At 44.0% G+C, this 19,774-nt stretch overlaps 1 protein-coding gene across 8 annotated transcripts; it reads left to right on the forward strand.

Annotated features, from left to right (window-relative positions):
• Positions 1-53: 53 nt before the first annotated feature.
• nup98 (nucleoporin 98 and 96 precursor) lies at positions 54-19,725 on the forward strand. 8 transcript variants are annotated; one of them, XM_027273515.1, is made up of 35 exons: positions 54-461; positions 1,513-1,622; positions 1,792-1,887; positions 2,110-2,295; positions 2,661-2,830; positions 2,988-3,095; positions 3,715-3,898; positions 4,036-4,205; positions 4,670-4,807; positions 5,115-5,247; positions 5,361-5,453; positions 6,008-6,151; positions 6,278-6,411; positions 6,826-7,013; positions 7,106-7,222; positions 7,365-7,554; positions 7,846-7,945; positions 8,799-8,912; positions 9,060-9,198; positions 9,313-9,490; positions 10,901-11,068; positions 12,705-12,926; positions 13,014-13,146; positions 13,681-13,931; positions 14,013-14,197; positions 14,334-14,593; positions 14,745-15,020; positions 15,101-15,258; positions 15,353-15,493; positions 15,585-15,733; positions 15,970-16,191; positions 16,392-16,633; positions 16,828-16,982; positions 17,640-17,751; positions 18,067-19,725. In XM_027273515.1, exons 2-35 carry the CDS (start codon positions 1,544-1,546, stop codon positions 18,264-18,266), a joined length of 5,535 nt encoding a protein of 1,844 aa, XP_027129316.1. In that variant the 5' UTR covers positions 54-461; positions 1,513-1,543; the 3' UTR covers positions 18,267-19,725. The 8 variants fall into 8 exon arrangements, with proteins under 8 accessions (XP_027129316.1, XP_027129318.1, XP_027129311.1 ...); XM_027273517.1 differs by having other exon boundaries at positions 55-461; positions 2,688-2,830; XM_027273510.1 differs by having other exon boundaries at positions 56-461; positions 5,112-5,247.
• The last annotated feature ends 49 nt before the right edge of the window (positions 19,726-19,774 follow it).

Genomic DNA, 19,774 nt, shown 5'->3' on the forward strand with positions numbered 1-19,774 from the left:
AATGTGGGAAATGTAGAGAAGGGAGGAAAATCACAATGAGATATCTTGTTTTAACTGGGTTAATAAAAAGAATTTAAAAAAGGGAAAGAAAATTAAATAGTAAAAAAGTAAAGTCCAGAAGATGGCGGTATATGTAACTATAAGGATGCCGACTGCCGTAAAACACCAAAGAAGAATAAGAATAAGAATAAGAATAAGAATAAGAAGAAGAAGAAGAAGAAGAAGAAGAAGAAGAGTCCCAGCTCAGAGCAGGTAACGCCGCCGTGACGTCATGACGTATGAAAGTGCGTCGTGACGCTCGCTGGTCGATCGTTTTCCCTCCTCGTTGACGAAGCTAACAGGCTATGCCGATGTTTAGCTAAAGACACTTTTATCGTTGAGCCCTTTTGCAGTCTGTCGCTTCAACATCGTAGGAGGACGGCCGGGGAAGAAACCGCACAGATATAGCAACGTTGTTAAAGGTAAATGTTTGGACTAACGGCTGCTCTTTGTCCGCCTTGCTTTTGTTTTGCTAACGTTTACGTAGCAACGGTTAGTAGTTAGCGGGGGGGGGAGCTAGCTGGCTAACGTTAGCTTGACGCACGTAACTTCGAGCCAGCGGCTGTCAACAACTCTGCAAACCTCCAACAGCAGCGTACGGTTATATTTATCTACACACTCACTCTGTGTGCTGGTAAGAAGCAGCTGACTCGTGTTTCGCTTTGTTGTTTTTTTTTTTTTGCGGTTATTTCACGGAGCTAACGTCGTTAGCCGACGCGGAAATTACGCTGTTAGCGCCCGTGCGTTGATTTATAACCGGTCTCGTTTTGCTCTGACTCGTTACGTGAAAGTTTTCTACTAGTTTAAACTCAGCCAGCAGCTGACGTTAGTGCTGTGTTTTTGAATGAACGGCTCTGACTGAAAACCTCAGCCCCGGTTAACTACACGTGGAGCAGCCAGCCAGCCAGCCAGCCTCGGCCAGTTTTTGTCTGTCCTCTGAGTTTAGGCCATGACATACCGGCTTAATATTAAAGTTTCCCACCATAATAGAGCCACACCTTTCACAGTTAAATCTCAAGTTGCTGAAGACCAACAACTGAAGCAGTTAAACGTGTTTACCTCCAAGAAAATCAAGTCTGCTGTCCTTGTTCTTATATACAGTTTATATTAAGTTTAATTGTGTTTCGTGTTGATGGACATCTGTTCAGATGTTCAGCACTTTGAAGGTTTGGTCCTGCTGAGAAATGTCACTGAAATAGAGAGACAATTAGATGAGATGAGTCGCAGATATTTTTCAGTTTTTGGTATAATAACTGTGATGATCTTTTCCCCAAAATACAGCCTTAGACAAAGTTTAATTTTTTAATTCAGCCTCAGTTTGATGTGACTGTGACGTTCAATCCATAACAAAACCATTTATGATTAGTGTTGTTAACTCCGCCAGTGTTTAGTTTATGGGATCCATCTGCAGGATCTAAACATACGTTGCTGTCAGACATTGCTGTTTAACTTTTGTGTTTGTCCCCGTTACAGAAGACTTATGCAGTCCTGCTAGCAGGGCAAGATGTTCAACAAGTCATTTGGTACTCCCTTCGGTGGAGGAACGGGAGGGTTCGGCACCTCGTCGACCTTTGGACAACAAAGTAAGTTTTATTTATTTAGTTTTCAAACTCTGGGTGATGTTAATATGTTGAACGGTTGTCTAGAAAAGAGAAGACGACACACAAATGTAGATGTGTACACGTGATCTATGATCAGTTTGAACAGATTACTGATTTAGTCGATCTGTCGTGTCATCCTCTCTAATCACAGATGCTGGTTTTGGGGCGGCCGGAGGCTTTGGGACATCTGCGTTCGGGACCACCACCAACGCTGGAGGATTGTTTGGTGCCACACAGAATAAACCTGGTTTGTCAACTCCTGCCTCATTCACTCTTTGTTTGTGGATAAAACAAAGATGTTTGGGTCTTCTGTGTCTAAATCCAGCACATGAGAGTCCTTCCTGTCTGGGGAAAGTTTAACCTCCTGATATAGAATCCCCGAGAACTATTCTTCAAGCCTTCTGATCTTGTGGTCATTTATATCCTGTTGCTTGTGTAGGTGTATAACTATATTGTCCATTTCCTACAGGAGGACTCTTTGGCTCGAGTACATTCAGCCAGCCGGCAACTTCTTCAACCAGCACCGGCTTCGGTTTTGGTGCAGCGAGCGGCACTTCAACGAGCCTGTTTGGCAACACCGGAGCGGGCACCACCGGCGGACTCTTCTCGCAGCCGAACAATGCTTTCGGTGCCAACAAACCCACTTCTTTCGGAAGTGAGAACCCTCCTTAATTGTTTTTTGTATGTTGTGTTATTCCGTCAGATTCTTCAGAATTCGACCAGTAGGGACCTCAAAATCTACATACTACCGTTAATAAGATGATATGTTCTGAGTTTATACATTTCGTCTGAGCTCTAACAAGAAATGTGGTTCATCACAATAGCCACAAACTAAGGTGGAGATCAGAAACCAAGAAAAAAGAGTTAAGAAGAATGACATAACACCACAAAGTCCCACTTTTTCATGTTTAAAAATCCGCCGCTCAACAAAAACTGTGAAATAAGTTTGTTTTTCCAAATTGCTCAGTCCAGTTGTCACTTTGATTTGTTTATGAAATGAAACGTCTGAACGGCCTGAAGAAGTCTCCCTCACATCGTGTCCTCCAGGCTTTGGGACAAGCACCAGCAGTGGCGGGCTGTTTGGGACGACCAACACCACCGCTAACCCGTTTGGTGGAACAACCTCCCTGTTTGGAGGTGGCTCTGGGTTCTCTGCCGCACAGCAGCCAGGAACGACCGTGAAATTCAACGTGAGTACTTCCCCACGATGCAATGCTCAGAATAAATAAAAACATTAAAACAGTGTTTTGAATGTTGATTTGTGGTGTGCTCACTGCAAAAACAGTATGGAGTGGAAATGATCAGACAGACACAACAGCATCATACTTTTCTTTTGTTCCCCTTTAGCCTCCAACAGGAAGTGACACAATGGTTAAAGCAGGCGTGACCACAAGCATCAACACGAAGCATCAGTGCATCACAGCCATGAAGGAGTATGAGAACAAATCCCTGGAGGTGAGTTTGACCGTTTTTGAAAATCAGTTTGTGGAATATCAAACTTCAGAGAGATCGTTTATTGGCACTGAACTGGCTCCTGTCCCCAGCTTTGTGAAGTGGTCTGTTTCTTTTCAACTAGTGATTTAGTTTAGCTTTTTTCTGAGGACTGAGGCACTGTTAAAATCCAGATTGGGTTAATAATCATGACAATGGCTAAACAGATAACAAAATAAACGTGTCTCTAATAATTAATTGAATTGGGCACTTGTGGACATAATTCAGAAAAGAAAACCGCCTCCACGGTCGGGTGAAGTCCTGTGAAACCCAGGATGACATTTTGGTCTGAACCTACAAGTGTGCAATAGAAATTCAAACTGTGACACTCATGAAATGTTAAAAGTGGAATTTCAGCCCATAAACACACAAAGCACCCAGCTAGCAAGGGATGAGCAGGCAGATGTTCAGGTCCTGGGGTGACCCGGCATGCTGCTCACAATGTAAATGTGACGATTTTAGTTTAAATTTATTATTATTTTGATTTCATGGAGCAGAAAGACATCCAGCCGTCTGTTGGAACTCAACCAAATTATTTTGGATCTAATGTTTGTTTTTCGATGTCTCTTGTGTCTCCCTGCAGGAGTTGAGGTTGGAGGACTACCAGGCGGGCAGGAAGGGCCCGAGCAACCCGATGGCTGCGGGGACAGCTAGTTTGTTTGGACCGGCAACGGCCACATCCAGTGCCACCACCGGCCTGTTTGGCTCTGCCGCCCCCAACACCAACTTCTCCTTCGGACAGAACAAGAGCACTTTTGGAGCAGCACGTAAGTGGAGATGACAGCAGAAGCTGGTTATTTGTTATTTGACTATTCTGTAAGAAGTCACCATGAGTCTGCTGAAACTCTTAAACTGATTGATTCGATTTTGGTGAAGCAATGTCGTGTGTTTGTCCTTTCTGCAGCAGCAGCCACTGGTGGTTTTGGTACAGCCACAGGTGGTCTGTTCGGTCAGCAGACCCCACAACAAGCTGCCAGCCTCTTCAAGCCGTTTGGTCAGGCTACCACCACACAGAGCACGGGCTTCTCCTTCGGCAACACCAACACTATGGGACAGGCCAACACCAGCAGCATGGTGAGGGTCACTTAGATTCTCTTTGTGTATTTAAATGTCTGCACGTCTTGGGAAATTTTACAGTAAGTATTTAATTTCTTCACTGTCAGAAGTTCATGAATGTTTTGTTAATGTCACTGTGCAGTTTAAAATGTGTTTGAGTATATACATACATCATCACAGCTTTGACACAAACAGGATGTCATTGTTAAACTGAGAGGACCTCTGCAATCTGCTCAAATAAATCTGCTTAGTGATAGAAAAAGGATGAATCAGTCATATTTTACAATAAAACACAATTTTGAGCTGCATGCAAAGAATGGAAATGAGTTTGACTCTGCAGGAGCAGAAAAAAAGATGAAAATGTGTCTTTAAATCAAATATCAGCAGTCTTAACGCAGTGTGTTTCACTTTGTATGTGTTTTTTAAAAGTAGAGGCCATTTACTCTGAGTTTTGAGGATGTTTTGTGTCTTCTGTGATCCAGGGTTTGTTTGGGAACACGGCAGCATCTCAGTCAGGTGGGTTGTTCGGCGCTGCTCAGACGAGCACTGCTACTGGCTTTGGGACTGGCACCGGGCTGTTCGGCCAAACCAACACTGGATTTGGAAACGTTGGCACTCAGGTACAAACCAGAGATGATTTGAGAAGGGACACATTTACAGTTTGCGATCAGTTTATCAGTAAGAGGAAAGGGATGGTAATGATTGTGCCAGGTGTTACCTGGGAAACGTTGGTGTGGCTCGTGAAAACTTGTTGCAGGCCACAAATGCATGTGTATGCGATAGCGGACACCTCGTTGGGCATCATCCCACATGTATGCACATCATGTACTAGAGAGGAGGCATTTAATAACCTGTTATGATGACGTCTGCTAGGTTGACTTTGATTGTTTTCTCATAGAAAAACATTTGGTTTGTCTATTACAGCAGAGTTTATTCGGTAATAAGACAGCCGGGTTCGGCACCACGACCACCAGCGCACCGTCCTTTGGAACCGGCACCGGACTGTTTGGAAACAAGCCAGCCCTCACACTGGGGACCGGAACTAACACTTCCACCTTCGGTAGGTCTGCAGATGTTCAGATGGGTAACCAATGGGAAAATACTTATGCTTCAGGCCACTTCACCATTTAACTTTTAATTGTTTTTGATGTGTTTATTTTTGGCTTGGTGCAGGATTTGGTGCGAACCCTGCTGCAGGGAGTCTGTTTGGTAACAAGCCAGCCACAGGAGGACTGGGAGCTGGACTTGGAACGAGCTTTGGAACAGGTACCAGATGAACCGTGACATCATGGAGGATGTTAAATATAATAATATGTTAAATATAAAAAAAAAACTGGTAGCACGTGTGTCACTTAAGAGCCTAAATAGATCAGCAACTACTTTGATAATTCCAATAACCGTGATTCTATGATGGTAAATAATCAATCATAATATTTGGGCTTTGTACGGTTAAATAAACAATTTGTTGGATTCTTTTCATTATCTATTAGTCTAGAAATGTCAAATACTTAAATGTCTATCAGTGTCAATTTCAGCCCTCCACTGCTTTCACAGACTTGTTTTAATTATTTTACTCAGTATCTTGAGTAAAGGACAGACCTAGACATAGACATTAGTCCTGTGAAACAAAAAGCAAAAGTAAAACAAAACGGATTCACTTCCGCTCCGTAAGTGTTAATTACAATAAAGCAAATCAATAAATACACAAATGAGTGAACAATAATAGAGTTTACAAGTTCATTGGTCCCAGTTCAAAATGAAGGCTGAGTGACAGAGAGACGGTCCTCATAAATATATTGATACAGGTGTTCTGTGTTCAGCAGTGGGCACAGGACAGACGTCTCTGTTTGGGAATAACCAGAACAAACTAGGCACCGCACTGGGAACAATGGGAACGTTCGGAACAGCCGGGTTCAACACCGGAACCAGCACCCTGGGTTTCGGAGCTCCACAGCAGCCTGTCGGTGAGCAGCTAGAGACCGCCTGCCAGTACACACCACAGACAGACAAGAACAAACGTCTCTAGTCTGACGTTGAATACAGTCAGACTGTACAGGTGGAGCAGTGTTTAATTAATTTTTCTCTTGCAGCTCTCACAGATCCGAGTGCGGCGGCTGCCCAGCAGGCCATGCTTCAGCAGCAGCTCAGTGTCCTGGCATACTCCCCGTACGGAGACTCGCCACTGTTCAGAAACCAGCTGTCCGACCCCAAGAAGAAAGAGGAGGTAACAGCTGCATTCCGCAGTCATGTTTTTGTTGTAATTTGTCTTCAGCTGCTCTCGTTTGTGTTGTAAATAAATGAATATGAATGAGCTAAAGATGTAGGTACCAAATGTGCTCAGCCTGCTCTGTAAAGGACTTGGATTTAAGGTATTCTCTGTCTTCTGTTGACTGCTCAGTTAGCAAATGGCTACCTCAGCAAGCAACACTAAAGCTATTTGTCCACCAAGAAACTAAAAGTATGACATTGTTTGGTCGCCATAGGTGACCTGTAGCGCAGATATGCGGAAAAAAGACATTTATTTTTGACTTCATGGAGACTAAAGCTGATGTATGACAGGCAACCCACAAACTAACAACCACATTAAATACATTTCTGCTGATTTTTAGTGCCAATCAAAACTTTTGTGTTTTGACAGCGTTTAAAACCAACCAATCCGACGGCTCAGAAGGCTCTGACCACTCCCACTCACTACAAGCTCACCCCCCGACCTGCGACCAGAGTCCGCCCCAAAGCGCTGTCATCATCAGGAGCCTCCAAGTCTCAGCTCTTCGACGGGCTGGATGACGACGAACCCTCGCTCACTAACGGAGCTTTCATACCCAGGTACCCATCTGGTCATCATAGCAACAGTACACTTCATCTACACATATGATTCATAAGTGAGTGCACTGAACACCTGATCCGTTTGTCCACAGGAAGAGCATCAAGAAACTTGTGCTGAAGAACCTGAACAGCAGTCAGTACAGCAGTCCCATCAACAAAGAGACAGACGACCTCGCATCGCCTTCAGAGTACCCGCAGAATGGACACAGGTCTGAACACACACACACACACACACACACACACATCTTCTCTCTGATTGGCTGTCAGGAGTTGTAATTTTTAGTTACGATAATTTAGAGTGTGCACAATGTTTCAATTTAATCTCTTCTTCCCTGTTTTTCCTGTCTGCAGCCACATGGAGGATGAGGATGAGCTGAGGGATATGCCGGGCCCGAGCAGCCGGCCAGACGACGACCCGGAGGTCACACAGTTCTACGTCAACCCCATCGCTAAGCCAATCCCACAAGGCCGCGTCAACACCAGCCTACAGGACACCATCAATGACCTCAACATGCACAAACCGGCGAGAAATGGATTAGAGGTCAGCAGCCACGGTTCTTCCTGTAAATCTGATTGTGCATCATGATGTGTCACCTGCGACTGTTTCCTAAGCAGACTCAGAATTTGCATGGAGGACAGTGAGACTACAGTCAATATTCAAATATATTTGATTAAAAAAACCTGTTTTTCACACACAAACATTCAAATGAACACAAAGCAGAAAGTCCAGACGGAACTTTAAACGTTTAAACCTGTGCGATTCGTGTCAGACTGTCATTTGCACGTTGCCAGGTTGAAACTTTAATGTTTGCATGTATCTATTTTTCCTCAGCTGAGCAGCGAGGACATGTCAGCGTCTTTGGGGGAGGATTCTCTGCAGGAGGACAGAGGGGAGGAGCAGCAGGAGTCCCAACAGTCTCCTCACCCAGCAGGTCAGACTCCACACTTGTGACACTGTTACTGAGGGAAGTGGAGATGATAATGTTATTTATAATAATAGGCTGAGCTGTAACATTTAGTTTGAGGTTTTTGAGCAAAGCTTCAAATGTCTGTCACATTTGACTTTTGACACTCATGACTCATAAAATAAAAATCCTCCGTTTGAATGAAGTGAGTCATCAGATGAAATGACTTTGAGTCTTTAAAGGCAGAATGTCATGCACTGCAGCAAAATAAAAAATCACATTATTGCAGCATACAAACATTTTACTGTTTATCTTGTTAAAACACAAAATATTTTATGTTGTAACGTGATCACTTTTTTTTGTTAAATACAGTTTATCTTGTTTTAATGTGATACGTTATAATAGTATGAAAACACATTATAACAAGTTTATTGTATTGTTATAATTAAATGTTTTAACAAGATAAATGTTTTTAAACCTAAAAAATATCTTGTTATAACAATACATTTTACATGTTATGTGTGATACTAATGTGTTTTTATTTGTCGTAGTCAGTTGCTTGACATAAAACTTAAAACTTAAAAATAGAAACAAAGTTTTCTCTTTTTTTTTTTTTTCTTTTTTTTTTTCTGCGGTTACGTTGTTTAGCCAAATTACTTGAGTTTGAGTAAATGCAGCCGAAGCTGCCGTGTGTGTCACCCAGCACCACCATCCTTCAAGCAAACACATAGACCTGCAGCTCTTTATACAGGCAGAGTGACCTGGACCTTGTATGTGATCTGTGATTGAGTTTAAGAAGTCTGAGTTTTGAGAAGTATTGAGTCTGAACTCTAATTAGAAATTATTAGTATTGCATCACATACTGTTTTCTGTCTTTCAGGCATCGTCCTGAACCGTGTTGGTTACTACACCATCCCCTCCATGGAGGATCTGGCTGACATGGTGGATGAAAATGGAGAGTGTGTGGTGGAGAACTTCTCCGTTGGCAGGAAAGGTAACTCCTTCCACCTGATGTCGCATATTTATGCTGTTTGAAACTCCTTCAGATGTCTTATTTTGAAGAAGGTCTGATTGTTCTGTGAGCTGCTTGATGACCCTCTATGCATGAAAATCTTAGTGCTGTTTTGATTGGCCCTCATAGGTTACGGCTCTATCTTCTTCCATGGTGAGGTGAACGTGACGGGACTGAACCTTGACGAGATCGTCCACTTCAGACGCAAAGAGGTCATTGTGTACCCGGATGATAAAATCAAGCCACCCGAGGGGGAGGGGCTTAACAGGTGAGTGACAGACCAGGAGAGGTCAGAGTAGAAATGTTTTGGTTGACTGATCTGGAAGGGAAAAGGATTTGTTACATGTTGCTAAGTTTCCTGTCGTGACCCGATCTGTCGCAGGCGAGCTGAGGTGACTCTGGACGGCGTTTGGCCAAATGACAAGACGACCTGCACTCAGATCAGGAGCCCAGAGCGCCTGACAGAGATGAACTACGAGGGTCGGCTGGAGAAAGCCTCACGCAAACAGGGAGCTCGTTTCCTGGAATACAGACCTGAGACCGGATCCTGGGTGTTCGAGGTTGGTTACTGCTGCTCAGAAGAATGAACCTCCACCAACGTTAACAATAATTTTAGTCATAATTCTTGTAGAAAGCTCACTAAAAATGATCAACTAGGGGTGGGCTATATATCGAATATACTCAATATACCGTGGCTTGTTCTACGTGAGATGTATGAAATTACTATATCGTGACCATCGAGTACTTGTCACATAAATGTTTTAAGCCGTCGGCATTTAATTCTCTGGAGTTTTGCCTGTGTCACTCACTCCTGGTGCTCCTCACAGCATGCAGCACACTTCCCCGCCCACCCAGAAAAATCCCCTGCGTGCATGCGTACTTTTTGTATCAAGTGAGGAGAGACAAGGCCCACTGGCCCACTCCGGAGGCGTACGCGCCGCGTAATGGAGCAAGATAGCTGCCAGTCTAGTCAATGAGAGCACTCACACAGGGAGCGTCTCTCCGCATTTCTATTTTTGACACGAGCCTCTGCTAAACCTCGTAAATTTCAACAAAGCAGATCTCACCAGACAGGAAATCGGCACAGAATCAAAATAATAAACTTCCGCACCCTTTCAAAATAAAACACAATACGCAGTTCATGTAGCTTTTTACAACTTCACATCAACGTTACGCCATGACCGGTGGCACCAGGTCAGCATTAAATCAATCAAAGGGTCTCAACATGAACGATGAGAGACTAATTGTTGAAAGTGGAACAACACACAATCGTTTATGACACAACAGATGCTTTGAACTCCTCCATGTATGAACTCCTCCATGTCGGAGAAGCAGTCAGCTGTTTGTTGTTGTTGTTGTTTTCTTTATACAGTTTAGCGCGGTGGTCTCGCATACCTCCAGGATTCTCACGTGATCGTAATCTCACGTGAATACGGCCAGCTTGCTACGCTGCCAAGACCCGCCCGGTGTGAGTTGACGCAGCTAAAACGCAGCGCAGCTGTTACTAATCTAATAGAAGGGTCTACTTGAATCATCATATTGATGTTATTTTTTGCATCATCGGGTTGAATTTAACATTTCAACATGAGATATTGGTTATAGGCCATATCGTGCAGCCCTACTATCAACAGATATATTGTTAATCATATTTTTAAAATATATAGTGTTTAACATGGTTCTTGTGTCCTTGAAGTCCTTGAAAGGTTTTGAATTTGACACAGTGAAGCTTCTCTCTCGTTGATTGATGACTTCTTCTGTAAAGCTGCTTGTTATTACTATCAAATTATATCTTGACAGGTTACTGAATTTGGGGCAGATGCATCTCACCTTTTGATGTCATGTCTACATTTTTACTATTTTAAGCCACATTTACAGTTTTAAGTACCTTGAAAGTGCTTGAATTTCACACTGTCAAGCTCTGTGCTGCTCAGGTTGTTCTCAGGTGTAACAGATTCCTCCTCCTCTCTCAGGTGGCGCATTTCTCCAAATACGGCCTCCAGGACTCTGATGAAGAAGAGGACGTCCCGCCCAAAACTGACCCGAAGAAGCTGAAGACGATGATGCCACCTCCCTCCAGGCTGCAGCAGCTACAGCAGCAGCTTCCCCCCTCCCAGCAGCAGGTGGTGCCACAGGCTCAGGTAGAGCAGCCTGCAACCATCAACACTCATCATCCTCCTCCTCACTGACACAACTGAGATGATTAAAGGAGCATCTCGCTCACATTTGTGATCATTTCCAGCAGCTTGTTTTTTAATTTGAGGGGTACGATCATGGCTGTACAGTTTTTCTGGTTCGGACAGCTTTAGTGTGTCTTGAAAAGAAAAGGCTTGAAAGTAAAACGTTTGTGTTTGAACAGAGATGGTAGAGAGATGGATGGACATAGAAAGCTGAAAGTATCAGTCTGGGTGACACAAAGCAGAGTTTTCTTGTTTTCTGTGCCTTTTTTTTTTTTTTTTTTTTAGTCGGTCAGCACGATTACAGAAAAACTACTGGCCCGGTTAACAGGAACTTTGGTGTGTCTCAAGGGTCAAAGAAGAACCCATTACATGTTTGGGCAGATAGACAAATTATTTTTAAATTTGCAAAATAGGTGAATTGTAATACAGACATGTATAGAGGAATGTAGGCCTTGGTGGAGGTCCTTTCTAGTTTTTTATTGTTGGTGGGATGCCTAAAAAGCTTTAATATAAGATTGTTTCATCATTAAAGGGAACAAATGAGTTTCAACAAACATCAGATCATTTTGTTAATGCTGCAGTCACAGTATAGAAAAGAACAATCGTGCATCTCTTGACGTCTGCTTGATTTTTGGTAAAAAGGTTCCTCAGGTCTCAGTTTCCTCGAGCTGAAGGCTGCTTCAAATGTCTTATTTTAACGAGTGGAATCAGTTTACTGTGATGAAAGCAGCAAAACTTCACATTTAACAGGTTGGAAGCAGAAAATTGTGTTTACATTCATCTTAAAAGTGACAGAAAAGTAAAAATCAATTAAATTTTGGGACTCAGTGTTCACTGTTGTTACAGTTTTGCTTTTATTTCCACGTCTGTGTTAGTGCCAGATGTTCTGCTGCAGAGCTGAAGTTGTTTTTAAATATCAGGTCTATGAACCGATGGAGTAGTTCAAACCAGAATCTGAATGTCTTCATCTGTTTATTTTAATGCGTGTGTGCCGCTTCAGCAGCACACACACATTTTCACTGCTGAGGAAACAGATGTTTTTATGTTAAAGCTTGTGTTCTGCAGAATATAAAGTGTTATTTTATTAGTATATTATTATGAGCTTCTTGTGTTTTCGGATGAGCAGCAGCTTAAAGTTTATGTTCAACATCAAGTTTTAAAACAAGCTTCTCGAGCAGAGAAACATTTTAAACTCTAATCTGCTCTCAGACGTGTGACATCAGATGTACTAATTTTCGTATTATGCAATTAATGGAAGAACCTAATAAAGTTATGAAGTAATGAAGATTTAATCTTTTGTGTGTAAAGTTTGTGTGAAGAGCAGCTTCTGTTTGTGGTGAGAAGATAGAGGACTTCAGCCAGTTATCAAATCTTTTAGCCTCGTTTTAGATTTTAATGTGGAGTTTTTTATTAGGTTGTGCATAAAAATGCACGATGAGCCTCCATTAATGCTCAGGCAACATTAAAAATAAACTCCTGTAGCCATAAAAAAGATTTTTTTTCTAGAAATACAAAATCATTCTCAGGCAGAAAGACAGAAAATGAATAAACCTAGTTGGTCTTCCGTTGTTCGGTCTGACTGTGTTTGTGTCTTCAGTCCACCATTGTCATGGATCTTCCGGGTGGAGACGAGTTGGACAGTGACATGGCCGACATCACCCAAAGTATCCTGGGAGGAGAGGAGGACGTCGAGCTGCCAGCGGTTGAGATGGACACGTTCAGCGGGAAGCTTGACGGTTTGATCTCCGCCGAGCATGATGGCATCTCTGCGTCCAGCCACATTGCGTCCTCGCTGGGCATCAACCCGCACACCCTCCAGGTAGAGTTGCCGGCCTCGTCCACAAAACCGAGTGCATCACTTCGTCAGACACCACCAGAATCGTTGAATCATCTGTTTTGTTGGCAGATCATGAAGGCGTCTCTGTTTGCTGAGGATGAGGAGGAGAGCGACATGTTCCAGGATCACGGAGCAGTGAAGGTCTCCACTGACGTCTCGTCCCCTCGTCTTGTCCTGCCGGGAGCTCAGAGCCGACCCTCTGGTAGGAAACTCAAACTACCATCCATTTTTATTTATTTATTTGAGAAGAGTTGTGTCTGGTGCATCTGGACTTATAAATCCATAAAGAGATTTCACCTCTAATCCAAAAGGATGAAGCTGACTGGTCAGAAAACCAGGTAATTGTTTTCACTTGGTTCGTTAGTCGTCCTTCTCAAAGAACAATGACCTGGACGACTGAGAACCTTTACAGACTTCTTAAAACCTCCGCCCACTTCTATTTTATTTATTTATTTTTTTTGTTGAACTTAATTTATTCAGCAGTTTCACTGTGAGCCAACGAGTTTGACTCAGTGTCACATTTATAATCATAATTACATTTTCATTAGTGAAAATCATGCTTTAAAGGAGAGGGTGAGGTGAATAGCATGTGATCAGCAACTACAGCACTGCCCGCAGATTAGTTCTTTAAGGACAGCTCAGTGGTAAAAACACAGACTCTGCATGTTCCAGGGATTAAATCTTCGACTGAAGAAACATCAAGAGAATAAAAATAAAATGTCTCTCTTTCTTGCAGTCGGTGGTCTCCTTCAGGCTCGTTTTACATCCGGCCTCTTCTCTCAGCTATCAGACTCTTCCCGCCCTCCTCCTTCACTGTCTCGGGCGTCTCCAGCAGCCGTCGAACCGTCCTGTCCATTACAGTGGGCGGGGCCGTCCCCCTCGTCCTTCCTGCTGCCCCCCAGAACTGTCGAGCCTTCGATCAGGACGGTCGGTGTACGGCGGCTGGGTGGCCCCGTCCCCCTGAAAGAGTCTGTCACTCATGGAAAGGTTGGTGCTCTGATCACTTCTCCTCCACCTGAGTCAACATGACAAAGATGATGATTCATGTTGTTTGTTGTTGTTTTGTAGGGGAGTTTAATGATGGACGCGGGGCTGTTTGCGGGTCGTTCTTTTCGGGTCGGCTGGGGTCCCGGTTGGACGTTGGCACACTGCGGCCACCGGCTGAGCTCACCGCCAGGAAAACAGTTCGAGCACCAAGAACTGATGGCTAAAACAGACTTCAGCTTCCTGCCAAAGCCCGCCAGGACCAAACCGTGAGATACACACAAATCCTGGAATACCTTGAAAATAGCCACATTTTCAAAAAATAATATTTTTCTTTATTTTTCTGTAACATGAACAAAACAAAAAGGAAATTCTGGTTCTAAGCTGACCTGCCTTCCTCTGCAGGCTGATCGAAAGCCCCTATAAGGTGGTGCTGGAGCAGCTGGTGGGTCTGGAGACTCCATCAACGAAGAGCATGGAGGAGGAGGATGAGGAAAGCCAGGCGGTGCTGCAGCGCCCCCTGGAGATCTGTCTGAAGCACAGCACGGTCAACATCACAGATGCCTCCACCTGCCCTTTGGTCCGACCACAGCCCGGTGTGGCGGCCCTGCACGAATATGCCGAGTGGATCACCGAAGTGAACGATAAGCAGGGAGAGGCAGACCGTAAGAGAACGAGTCCAAATGTTTGTGTGGAGTTGAAATGATAAGTAACATGTAACAAAGCAACATCTCATGCAGTGAGAGATGATTCAGATCTTTGTGCCAGAACTGGCACATAAAAGACAAATCTTACAAATCTTCCTCTCTCCTCCAGCTGTCTTGGGTTACTGGTCTGAGGTCTGGACCTTGTGTGAGGCCTTGTGGGGCCGGTTGGGCCCCTCAGATCAAGAGCCAGACATGGAGACGCCTGACGAGTACAAGCAGCAGCTGGAGAGGAGGAGGACCTTCTCGGCCTGGTTGTCTCGTGGAGCCACCTGCAGGGTGGAGGAGGAGGTAGCCCTGGCAGGGAAGGGTAGCCACACGGAGGCCATCTTCAGCTACCTGACAGGAAACCGCATCAGTGAGGCATGTCGACTCGCACAGAAAGAAGGTGAGATTTAAAACACTGCAGATGAGTCACTGTGAGTCTGACAGGATGGATGGACTCAAACTGAAACCTTTTGTCCCCAGGAGACCACCGTCTGTCCTTGCTGCTGTCACAGGCCATGGGCTCTCAGTACTGCCGGGACCTGCTGGCCCTTCAGCTCGCAGACTGGAACCGCATGCAGACCGACTCCTACTTGCCCGAGGAGCGACTTCGTATCTTCACGCTTCTCGCTGGCAAACCTGTACGACACTTTTGATCCTGTGGTTCATCTGTGTTCTTCCTCCACGAAGAGGCTGTAGTTTAATGCCGGTCGTGTTTCCTGTCCGTCCCTGCAGGTGTGGCAGTCGTCTGACTCTGTGGTGAACGTGTGCTCCGAGTTGGACTGGAAGCGCTGCGTGGCGGTCCACCTCTGGTTCATGTTGCCTCCGACTGCCTCGGTGGCCGACGCCCTTGCCAAATATGAGGCCGCCTTCCAGGTGAGCTGCTGTTGTATACCTTCAGTGGGCATGTGTGGTTTTTATATCACAGATCCACTCTTCATTGTCATGATTTGTTTTTCTCTTGCAGGGTTCATGTGAGGGGGGCAAGTACGCCTGCGCCCCCCTGCCTCCTTACCTGGATCATGAGCAGCCAGACATGGAGGAGGAGGAGGAGCAGGAGTCTAAACGGCCACTACACGACCTCTGCTTCCACCTGCTCAAACTCTACAGCGACAGGTAAAGACTCACGTGTCTGCAGCGGGTACAAGAACCAGCTGTTCTGTATGTAGATGAGAAGAGTACGATTATAACTTTAGATTAGACTGATAATAGGTTGTTGATCAGTCAACAGATTATTAGTAACAATTCTGATATTTTTTTAAATCATTTTTCAAGCTCCTACTTTTTGTGTAATGCACTTTAATCTTTGTAATGTCTGAACTAATGAAGATAATTAATGCTTTGTCCTGCAGACATTACAGCCTGCAGCAGCTGTTGGACCCTCTGACCGTCACCTGGGAGCGTCTGGACTATCGTCTGAGCTGGCACCTGTGGGGAGTCCTACAGGCACTACACTACAGCCACCTGAGCGCCTCACGCCAGGGACTCCTCCACACCAGCTACGCGGCACAGCTAGAGAGCGCCGGCCTTTGGCACATGGCTGTCTTCATCCTGCTGCACATCCCCGACCACATGTATGTTCAGCTCGTTTACAAAGATTCAACTGTTTGTTTTGTTTGTGTCAGCTGACAACCATCGACTGTACTGCTGCATATTAATCAGCTTCATTCTTCAGTTGTAGTGTTGATGTTTCAGCAGCAGGTGGCAGCATTTGTTCAGTCGGTCTCTTCTTCTTCTCGTCCTCTGAGTTGATCTCTCTTCTGTTTGTCTTCAGTCAGCGGGAGCGAGCGGTCAGGGAGCTGCTGACCCTCCACTGCCCCCTGCAGGAGACAGACGAGTCGGTCCGGAGGGAGCGCTTCTTGACCGAGAGGCTGCTTATCCCGGAGCAGTGGATTCATGAGGCCAAGGCCACCCGAGCCCGCCGTGATGCTGACAGACACCAGGAGGCCCTGCACCTGTACCGGGCTGGATACTGGAGCCAGTGTCACCGACTGCTGATCCAACACCTGGCCTCAGGTAAGGACCCTTTGAGGGACTCTGTGGACCCTGTTTTTAATCATTTTGACTGTTTCTTTAGCTTTCTCTACCTAGTTAAGAATGGAAATTGTGAGGTAAATGTTTTTCAGCTTTTGAGGGGATCGTAACAGAAGAAGTTCAAAGCCACTAACTTCTGATTGTTGTTTATTTTGTCCCTCCCCATCGTCCCATAGACTGCATCATTAACGACAACCACGACTACCTGCTGGAGTTCCTGGAGGGGCTGGCGGTCCCTGAACACAGTGCCACCATCCAGGACTGGGACATAGCAGGGAGGGTTTACCTAGACTACATCAGAGTCATCAAGACTCTGCAGGACATCCAGCAGGTACAGACGCTGTACTGCAATATTTGTTGTTGTTATTATTTCCTGTGCAAAACGAGGTGACTTATTTCATGTAGAAATAAGACGCGTAGTCTAACTGCAGCATCTCATCACAGTTTGCATGCTTCTGTAGCAAAGTCAACACTTCCTGTAGCTGCTTTTAACAGCAAAGAAAATAAACGTACATGGCTTTTATTGTGAAGTAGATGCAGGAAGTGGCGAGTAGTCAGTGCGAGTATTTCAGGTTAGTTAGATTGTAACTTGTTTTTTATTTTGCTTTAATTAAATCAGGTTTTAATATCAAAGAACAGGAAACACTTCAGAAACTGTGGCTGCTCAGAGTAAAGTTGTTTCCGTTTCCGAATCAGCTTTACAAAGCGTACAAACTGGTTTAATGAGCAGTGATTATTGAAGTATATTAGTTCGTCATGAGTTTATTTTAACAGCTTTATAACTTTAAGGTTTTGATCTTTAGTAAAAGACTTCATACAGTAACTACAACTGAAAAATAAATGTAGTGAAGTAAAAAGTGCAAATATAAAGTAGCATTAATCTAAAATACTAAAGTACAAGTATCTGAGTATGTAGGTTCATTCCACATCAACATGGAGAAGTGACATGTGGACTGTTGAGGTCTGACGTTTGTTTCCTCGTTGGCAGATGGAAAATGCTGGTTACGAGCTGGAGCGTCTCTACACTGATGTTACATCTCTCTGCAGTCGAATTGAGCTTCTGCCCTGCAGTACTGCCAGAGACCGCCTCGCCCAATCAGGTAAGAGTCTGCAGGTTCTCAGTGTGACATACACTTCCTGAGGTCACTATCTCTGATGTGTATCTAGAATCAACAGCCATAAATCCACTTAGAAAAATAGACAGTGCTGAACTTGCCTGAGAATCATTGTGATTTTAAAAAAAGATAAACAAAGGGCTAGGAGGGGTGGGTGAACGAGAATGTTCAGGTAGGTAACGAGGGTTTTCAGGGTGAAATCAGTTTGGCGGGAATGAAATCCTGCAGACGTTTCTAAAACACAAAAGCTTTGCTCTGACCTAACCCTGCCCCGTCCCGGCCCCTCCTCCCTCCTTGCAGAAATGGCAAAGCGTGTTGCCAACATCCTGCGCGTGGTGCTGAGCCTGCAGCAGGGTGACGCAGCGTCTGACTCCCTCAGCATCCCGCTCACCCAGCTGGCACCGCATATTACCCGCCTACCGATGCCGGAGGACTACACGCTGGAGGAGCTGAGAGGCCTTACGCAGTCATACCTACGACAGCTCATCATCAGCCAATGAGAGTGCAGAACAGGAACGAGAGAAACACAGAAAGTTTTACCAAAAGGAAAAAGGAGCAAAACAAACTTTGTCGTCTTGAAGTAAAAACAAGTTAAAAGTTGATTTGTCTTGTTTCTGAGTCTTCATCAAGGGAAGAGAACAGTTTGAGGACTTCAACGTGGAGTGTATTCAGTTTGAGTTTCTTCAGTTTGTCCAGTAGAAAACAGGCACAAAGCTTCTATATATCATTCCTCATCGTCAGTGTGTGCGCGTTTGTGTGAGTGTCGCTTCAGGGGAGTGTTTTAAAAGAAACCAACATTCAGTGACAGGAAATGACTCCTAATTTAAACCACCAGCACAACACGTCTGTGGGGCTGTGGGATGATTGACAATACAATCATCTTTATTATTTTATTACACTCCAGTTAATTAGTGGATTATTTTACCTCAAAAGTAATTTAAAAATGTTGCACCTGAGATGTTAGTGTGAAAGTTTTTACACTGAGTTATTTCCAAAGTCTATGGATGTTTCTTCTTTTGAAATGCTCCCTAAAAACAGGCTTTCTTTCCACTTTAGCAGTATTTCTTTCTCCATATGTGTTTTTGTAACTGTGCATGTGTGTAAATGTGACCCTCAGTTAGTCATTTGATCTCAAAAGAAAGCGCAGAGCTATCGATCAGTCTCATCTCTGACTACTCCATTATTTTTTTCATTCAAAGATTTGGTTTTAAATAAGTGAATAAAAACAGCCGTTAGTGTAGTGTGACAGTAGCATCTGTTCATCTGTCAATATGTGAATAAGGACGATAATCTTAATATTAAAGACGAGCGGTGATGTCTCACAGACGGGTTTCGATGTGCACAAAGTTGCTTTTTTTTCCTTTTTTTTTTTTGGGAGACAACTCAGAGGAAAGATCAACATGCAAAGTGTAAAATGCCTAATGGTCTATTTTTGTAGATTTCTCGTTTTTCTCTTTGGTTTGAATGTAAGTCAGAAATGTGTGTGTGTGTGTGCGTGTGCATGTGAACTAGAGGTAAACAACACCAAACAAATTTCGTTACAGTTGGGTCGTTAGGTTTTCTAATGTGAAGAGTTTCCTTCCAAAATGAGCTGCTGCCAACCAGAGATTTCACTCCATTTAATTGTATAAATATTGTATATTTTTGAAAAATCAAACAGGGATTATCAGGTCATTTTTACCCTTCACCTTTAATTATTAATAAAATGGATGCAAAGTGTTTTGGAACGAAACCCTTCACTTACCAATGGATGGATTTGTTTTTCTTAGATTAACTGTCAGCTTGCCAAGAATGTTTCGTTTTTGTTTTTTCAAAGTAAATCAGTTTTGTTTCTCAACAAACAGCAAGCTCAATGATGTGTTTTTTCTCCTGATACACAGAAACAGTTTATGTATGTAGTTTACATGGATGGATACCGGATTGAGTGTGTGTGTGTGCATGTTTCCTGATGATTTTGTTGATAATATTTTTTAATAAATTCAAGTAGAAATAAGATCATGCGTTTAGT

The sequence above is a fragment of the Larimichthys crocea genome, chromosome XXII (assembly GCF_000972845.2).
Source record: "Larimichthys crocea isolate SSNF chromosome XXII, L_crocea_2.0, whole genome shotgun sequence".
Classification (NCBI taxonomy): Eukaryota; Metazoa; Chordata; class Actinopteri; family Sciaenidae; genus Larimichthys; species Larimichthys crocea.